Source organism: Acanthamoeba castellanii (genome assembly GCF_000313135.1).
Source record: "Acanthamoeba castellanii str. Neff unplaced genomic scaffold scf7180000084756, whole genome shotgun sequence".
Lineage (NCBI taxonomy): Eukaryota > Discosea > Longamoebia > Acanthamoebidae > Acanthamoeba > Acanthamoeba castellanii.
In genome coordinates this window covers 68,768-76,020 of record NW_004457498.1, presented here as the reverse complement: position 1 = coordinate 76,020, position 7,253 = coordinate 68,768, and the positions used below count along the sequence as shown (strand labels likewise).

Below are 7,253 nucleotides of genomic sequence, written 5' to 3'. Positions count from 1 at the left end.
CCTGATGAAGAATGATGATGCCGCCCTCAAACAGTCCAAGGTGGAACAGCACCAGTCAAGGGAAGACAGACGCCGGCTCGACGGCCTCTACGAGTGCATCCTATGCGCGTGCTGCTCCACCTCGTGCCCGTCCTACTGGTGGGAGGGCGCCCAGGATGACAAGGTATAACGACACACCATCGTCATCGCCTACCGCAACGAACACTCACCACGTTCGCGGTGAATGTTAATTGTTAAAGTTCCTCGGTCCTGCTGCTCTGCTGAACGCGCACCGCTGGATCTCTGACACCCGCGACGACTTCCAGGCAGACAGGTTAGTGGCACTGCCTTTCGCAAAACTTTCCTGCTCGAATCGTTGGTTCACCTTGTTTGTGCTGTCGTGCGCTTGTTGAACAGGCTACGCCAGTTGGCAGAGGCCGACCTGAAAGTCTACGGCTGCCACCAGATCATGAACTGTGCGGTGGTACGTCCTCTCTGCATAAAGGCTTTCGCTCTGCGACAGGGCTCTCTCTCTCTGCGCACAGAGAAGTCCTGTGCTTACGCGCGGTGTGCAGGTGTGTCCCAAGAATCTCAACCCGGGCCTATCGATCGCCCGCATGAAAGACCTCTCGGTCCAGGTGGCCGACCTGGACAAGAAGCTGGAGGACAAGGCTGCCATCGAGCTCGCCATCCGCAAGCGCATGCACCACATGCCGCCTGTCGCAGGAGTCTAGGTCGTGCTTTTTCTTCTTCTTCTTCTTCATCTCTTGCACCGCGCGTGCTCGCACGCAGAAGAACTTGCCAAGAACACAACGTTCGCGCCCACCTATGATGTGTCGTGCATGTGCGGTGGGAAGATCTGCCGGAAATGAAGGGGATCGCCGGCGGTACTGAAAAGCCGGCGAGACACGAGCTACGGCGTGGTGGACGCGCAAACAATTACAGGCCTGACGTTGGTTTGAACGGTTTTGGACTGTGCTGAGCGGGCGGTCACTGCCACCAAGGCCTTCTCTTGATTATTTGTGCTTCTCATTATTTTTAGTGCCGCGTTTCCACTCGCCCTGCAAGAGCCTCCTTCTTTGAAGCGGCACGAGGTCCGGCTAGGCGACCCTTTGAGCCTCTGCCGAGGAGAGGCCACAAACAAAGCGCGTAGAGAGAAGCACGAATCAAAAAATAGCGAAGAAAGAAAGAGCGAAGCGGAGCGATCATAAATCGAAGTGGCCTCCACCACCGCCATGGATTCGTTAGAAACATCTACTCCCGTCGGCAGAATCGATAGCAGAGCGCCCCCTCGGTACCCCCCCAATCCTCTTACAATCTCGATCTGCGGAAATCTCGCCTTGTGCTTTCCGTCCTTCCGCTTCACCTTCATCATCTTCCCCATCTACCGGGGTTCTCCCGCCTCACGTTTGCACCTCCTTCCCACGCGTTCCCGAGGTCTCCTTATGAACTCCACCCACCACGTACATGTTTTTTTATCTAAAAAACATCATTATTTGTCTGCTACGACCATGCAGGCCGGCGAGGAGTGTGGACGACATGCGCGGCTATGGGACAATGAGGGCATCGCGTGACCACCAGCACGAAACGATGAAGCCCTCGCTCTCCTCCTCACCAGCGCCGACCCAGCTGACCACGCTCCGCAACTTTGGCGGCGGCACTTCTTCTTCGCCCGCGGCTGACTCCTCTCCGCTGTCCTCCTCGCTCTCCTCTTCGGGCACCAATCGCCCAACGCCTCCGCCCAAGCCCCGCGTCATTACTTCTACAATGAGTACTCATCTCTTTCGCTCTCTTTCGTTCTTTATCGCTTTTCGTTCTTTTGATCGGCCGATCGGTGCTGTGTTCAATGGACTGACTGTCTGAGTCTTGCTTGCAGGGCCGGCACTGGGTTCTTCCTCTTCGTCCACTTCCGTGTCGCCTTCGCCGCGAACGACTGCACCGCCAGGAAGAATCACGCCGCTACAGAGCCCACAACAGCAACCACCGCCAAACAGCCGACTCACTATGCGACGAGTGGCGCCCATACCGCCTCCCACCAAAGCTCTCCCTCCCCAGCCTCCGCTTACTTCGCCCAGCAGCACTACATCACCGGCGCCTTCGCCGATTCGGCTAGCGCCGCTGAGCTCGTCCAGTTCGGCATTCTCTTCGCTGCCACCAAATCTTCCGCTGCCAGCCGGCGGTGCGTCACCACAGGCCTCACCGTCACGGGTACTGCCCTTTTTCAAGCACCAAACCACGAAGTGTAAACGAATGTCTAACATCTTCTCGCTCTCTCTCTCTGTGTGTGTGTGTGTGTGTGATCATTGATAGCCCAATCCACCACAACGACCGGTAACGATGCAACCGGTGGCCAAGAAGAAAGGATCGAAGCGTCTGCCTCCACCGCCTGCCCTTGGCGCAACGGCTTCCGACAGCGCCCCGCCTTCAACGACCGAGCTATCCTCCTCCCCCTCCTCTTTCACATCCGCGCAGACCTACCCTCGCCTGTCGCCGCTTGCCACGAGCGGAGCTTCGCCCGCCGCCACTGCCGGAACCGCCCCGCGGGCGATGACCCTCCGCAACTTCACCTCCTCCTCTCCGTCCGCTTCACCGTCGCTCGCGTCGTCCCTGTCTGCTTCTTCGGCGTCGCCGGTGGGGGCGCCCAGACCGATGCCCGGCCTGGGTCTCTCCGCTTCCATGCCCGCACAGCAGCAACAGCAGAAGAGCAACGCTTCATCGTCGCCTTCGCTGTCTTCGTCATCGCCGTCACCGTTGTCGACGTCGCCGTCGGGAGTGGGCACGCTGAGGCGGCCGCCGCGACCCACGCCGCCGCCGGCCTACACCAAAGGCGCGCAGCTGCCCCCGCCCACGATCCGGTCGCCCACGGGCTCGCCCCTAAGCTCTCCCTCCTCGTCGCAGCGGGACGTGGCGACCCGGCAGCCCGCCACCGTCGCCGTCGTGGCTGAAACTGTCGGCCGGCCGCCGGCCCAAGACAACAGAGAGGTGGGGGCTATCACCGACAAGCTGGGCACCTTCATTCGACGGCTAGAGAACGTTGAGAAGCAACAGCAACCGCAGCTCCAGCCGCAGCCGCAAGCTCAACCAGAGCCGCAGCCGCAGCCGCAGCCGCAGCCACAGCCACAGCGGCAGCTTCAAGCCCAGACTATTCGACACACGCAGTCGCAGCCGATATTGCGGCAGCCGCTGGAGCCGGCGCTGTCGCTGTCGGCCTCGCAAGTGGAGCTTCAGCAGCGGACGCGCTCGCGCTCGCAGCCGCAGCCCAGCAACCTTTCGCCACAGCAGCAGCACCGGCAGCTGATACTGCAATCGTTCGTAATCCAGGCCCAGCCGCGCCACCAGCAGCAGCCCGCCGAGCAGTCCGCGACGTCGCTCCACCACAGCCACCCGCTGCCGCTTCACTTGCGGCAGGAGGAGATGTCCGTGGCGCGGAGGGTCATCTCAGCCGGCGGCGCCCTGGAAAAGAGCCCCGGCGGTGCTCGGCCGCTGACGGCGCAGGACAGAAACGTGCGGTCGGCCGACGATCTGCGGGTGGTGCAGGAGCGCGGCCACAACAACGAAGAGAAAGCGAAGAGACACGACGACGGTGCGACAGAAAAGAACGAAGCGAAGCAGCAACACCAGCAGTCGCAGGAGGATGGAGTCGAGGGGCTGAATCGGACCTATAGAGTCTTGTACGACTTCACCGGATCGAGTGCCTCCGAACTGACCATCCAGGTTTCTTCCCAAGCCCAATCGTCGTTTTGTTTTTCGCTTTCGCTTTCGCTTTCGCGATTTACTAACTCCTATGCGCTCATGCTCGCCACCGCAGGCTGGATGGATCGTCAAGGGCGGCGAGACGGGCAACGGCTGGCTGGAGGCCACCTACGCTGGCAAGTTCGGCTTCGTGCCGTTCCAGTACGTCCAGGAAATCGACGCGGCCGGCAACCCGATCGAGACGAAAGGCGAAGACCACGAAGAGCCTGTCGACGAGGACGATTCCTACACCGACGAAGAGTTCGGGACAGATGAAGACGCTTCGTCCACGTCATCCAGCACCAGCACCACTCCCTCTCACACCCCGCGGGGAAACGCACCGCCACAACCCTCGCCGGCTTCCGTTCCAACTCCGACGCCCACGCCTGCGGCTGCAGCTCAGCCCGCGGCTGCGATGCCGTCGCCCTCGCCCTCGCCCACGCAGCAACCGCGGCCTCCCGTGCGGATCCTGAAGCCGATGCAGGTGCCCACCTTCCAAACGACGCCGCCGATCGTCACGCTGCCCGTGCCCTCGTCGCCGCGCGCGGGAAGCCCCGAGCCACCAGCGAGCAGCACCAGCACTAGCACCAGCACCACTACCTCCAGCAGCGCTGCCACCTCCCCGCGCCGATTCTCCATGCACCCGGTGGCCACGCAGCCGCGGCCCTCACCACCCCAGCCGCAGCAGCCATCGGGGCGGCCGGTGGTGCCGGTGGGGCGGCTGGGCTCGAGCGCATCGTCGACAACGCCGTCGTCGACACCTTTGTCGACGCACCCGCACCTCTTTGCGACGCTCGCCTCCTCCGCATCGGCGACTCCGGTGCACCCCGCCGCCGCCGCTGCCCGCCCGGTCCCACCGCCCAAGCCCAGCCGGCCCATCGCCGTCGGACCTCCATGCGACCCGGCCGCGCCGCCGCAACCGGGCGCAACGCGGACGCCGCCCGTTCTGTCCCCGCGGCACACGATGGGTCCCTCGATGCCGCTCCACCGCAAGGCGCACCCCACCACCACTACAACGATCCCGTCCAATCTCTCGCGTCCGCTCCAGCCAATCCCCGCACCACGGCCGGTGGAGGCGGTGGTGACGTCAGCAGCACCGCCAGTGACTGCGGCGGCTCCGGTCCGAGGCCCGGTGGCGATGCCGTCCAACATCAGCGGATCGTTCCACGAGCGGATGGCCCACCTGCTGATGCGCAACATGGCCGGCCAGAAGCCCGATGCGCTCTGCCGCAGCGCCGCCGCCGCCGCCGTGTCGGATGACGACGACGATAACGACGACGAAAGCGAAGACGAAATCGACGCCGAGGTGCGTGTGCGTGCGGTGTGCGGTGGTGCGTGTGCGTGGGGCGGACAAACTGACTTAAGACGGTGGTCGCATTCAGGAATGCGACGAAGAGGAAGGCGAAGGCAAAGTGTGGGTCAAGGCGCTCGAGTCGTACGGCGCCCACGAGGATGGCGAACTCAGTCTCAAGCAAGGCGAACTCATTCTTCTTCTCGGTACCGACCGGACGCCAGCCGACCCAGTTCGCTTCTCCTCCGCTCTGACGCCTCTCTCTCTCTCTGTGTGTGTGTGTGTGTCGTGTGTGTCGTGTGTGTGGTTTGTGTGTGCGGTGTGTGTGTGTTAAACAATAGACTACGATGGAGAAGACGAGAGCGGGTGGTGGGAGGCTGAAAAGCAGGACCGGAGCAAAGGCCTCGTGCCGGCTTCGCACGTTGCGCTGTGCGACAGCCAGGGCAACCTGAAGGACCCGCTCGACGCCGCCCGCTTCGGTGCCCAGTCGACGCCCGATGACGACGACAACAACGGCGGCAATGGCGATGTCGGCGACGGCAAGAAGCGCGGCGGCTGGCGCGAACGCATAGAGCGGAAGCGGCAGGAGATGGTGAGCCGGCGCATTGAGCGGGAGCGGAGCAGGCTGAGCGGCGACACCAGCGAAGCCGCCATCCGCCAGGCCGTGCTCGACGAGGAAAGCGGCTACGTCCGCGCCATTCACTCCCACCGAACCAGAGCAAAAGGTGTTAACCCCCCCCCTCTCACCGGTGCTAACCGTCGCTTTCGTTCTTCTTACTCATGCACCTCTTCGTTTTTATAGATCAATTGAGCTTCAAGAAGGGAGCGATCATCTACGTCACGGAAATGAAGGAGGACGAGAACGTGCTCTTCGGCACCATCATCAGCAAGAAGAAGCTCAGGAGGAAGCCCAAGGTACCTTTCCTTTTCCACTCCCCCCCCCTCTCCCTTTCTCGCTGCCGTTTCTCATTCTTCGTTCTTCTTCGTTCTTTTCTTGGAACAGAGCGGCTGGTTCCCGGCCAATTACACCATCCTCACCGACGCGCCCAACTGAGCCTCAGACCACCGTGCATCGGTAGTGTACCACTAGTAAACAGAGCGTAGGGGAAGAAAAAAAGCATCCACTCTGTGATGAAGCTGCAACACGTTGGCGTGTGTGTGTGTGTGTGTTGTCTGTGTTATGCTGTGCGCTGTGTGCTGTGGATGTCGTACGTGTGTGCTGTGGTGTGGACTCCAGTGCTGTAGTGCGCATTACTATAACCGTGCGACCTCGTCGAGCAGGTGCTTGAGTACGAAGCGGTGGCCCAGCGCGAGCCACTCCTCCCGCATGTCGTAGCTGTGCGGACCCAGCTGCTTCCGCTCCTGACCCGGTTGGTGATTGAAGCGGATCGACACCAGCTGCCGATCGGCCTCGCCACCGCCATCGCCGCCGCCGTGGTCGCCTGGAATGCGCTGCTTGAAGGCCGCCAGCACCTCGGGCGCAAAGTAGTCGCGCTGGCTGCTCTGCCCGCGCTCTCGGCGGATCTCGGCCAGCACCTTCTCCTTCGTCTCCTCCACCTCAATCCACTCCGCAAGCTTCGCCATGCTCATCCAGCACGCGCCGTCCACCTCCTACGCACCGCACACGCACCACCGCACACACACGAACGCACCACCACACACGCACGCACTGTGAGAGAGAGGTGGGCGAGAGGGGAAGGCGCGCGGGTGTGGACCTCCTCTTGGAGGTGGAGGGAGAGGTCGGTGGTGGGCTTGTGGACGATGGCGCGGTAGAAGACGACCAGGTGGTGCTTCTTCATCGGGCCGTGGTCCACCTGCGCCGGATAGCACGACTCCCACAGCCCGCACAACCGCATATCCTCGTCCGCCAGCACCACACCTGCGCGTGTGCGGTGAGTGCGGTGGTGCGTGTGCGGCGAGTGCGGTGGTGCGTGTGCGGTGGTGCGTGTGCGGTGCGTACCGGTCTCCTCTTCGACCTCGCGCTTGCCGGCGTGCAGCAGGGATTCGCCCTTCTCGGCGTGGCCGCCCGGCAGCACCCACACTGAGGGGAAGATGAACGCATCGTTCCTTCGTCTGGTTACCAGCACCTTCGTTCCATCTACACGTGTGTGGTTGAGCGTGTGCGGCGTGTGTCACGGTGGATGGATGGATCGAGATGAGGGTACCGTGGTCGTGCGCTTCGATGAGGACTACGACGCCAATCTGCACCCGCGGCTTCCTGAATCGATCTCGGTCGAGCACGTCTGTGGAG

The 7,253-nt window shown here is 62.5% G+C and overlaps 4 protein-coding genes across 4 annotated transcripts in view; 3 read left to right on the top strand and 1 right to left on the bottom strand.

The window, feature by feature from the left end:
- ACA1_393590 (succinate dehydrogenase and fumarate reductase ironsulfur subfamily protein) overlaps positions 1 to 713 on the top strand; it is a gene marked incomplete at both ends in the record, with an annotated part of 1,950 nt that extends 1,237 nt beyond the window's left edge. Inside the window, 4 exons of the mRNA XM_004340668.1 lie at positions 61 to 163; positions 240 to 313; positions 397 to 463; positions 555 to 713. Of these exons, the coding sequence (XP_004340716.1) occupies positions 61 to 163; positions 240 to 313; positions 397 to 463; positions 555 to 713 (403 nt within the window). The remainder of the gene's footprint in view (positions 1 to 60; positions 164 to 239; positions 314 to 396; positions 464 to 554) is intronic.
- Positions 714 to 1,214: 501 nt separating this feature from the next.
- On the top strand, positions 1,215 to 2,314 carry ACA1_393580 (uncharacterized protein; the record flags this gene model as incomplete). Its single annotated transcript, XM_004340667.1, has 4 exons — positions 1,215 to 1,273; positions 1,497 to 1,750; positions 2,035 to 2,158; positions 2,290 to 2,314. 4 exons carry the CDS (start codon positions 1,215 to 1,217, stop codon positions 2,312 to 2,314), a joined length of 462 nt encoding a protein of 153 aa, XP_004340715.1.
- A 2-nt stretch (positions 2,315 to 2,316) lies between these two features.
- On the top strand, positions 2,317 to 6,056 carry ACA1_393570 (SH3 domain containing protein; the record flags this gene model as incomplete). The annotated part of the gene is made up of 6 exons (XM_004340666.1): positions 2,317 to 3,693; positions 3,788 to 5,017; positions 5,094 to 5,208; positions 5,344 to 5,727; positions 5,805 to 5,917; positions 6,006 to 6,056. The coding sequence occupies 6 exons, from the start codon at positions 2,317 to 2,319 to the stop codon at positions 6,054 to 6,056; spliced, it is 3,270 nt and encodes a 1,089-aa protein (XP_004340714.1).
- Positions 6,057 to 6,256: 200 nt separating this feature from the next.
- ACA1_393560 (hydrolase, NUDIX domain containing protein) overlaps positions 6,257 to 7,253 on the bottom strand; it is a gene marked incomplete at both ends in the record, with an annotated part of 1,094 nt that continues 97 nt past the window's right edge. Inside the window, 4 exons of the mRNA XM_004340665.1 lie at positions 6,257 to 6,613; positions 6,718 to 6,881; positions 6,963 to 7,100; positions 7,168 to 7,220. Of these exons, the coding sequence (XP_004340713.1) occupies positions 6,257 to 6,613; positions 6,718 to 6,881; positions 6,963 to 7,100; positions 7,168 to 7,220 (712 nt within the window). The remainder of the gene's footprint in view (positions 6,614 to 6,717; positions 6,882 to 6,962; positions 7,101 to 7,167; positions 7,221 to 7,253) is intronic.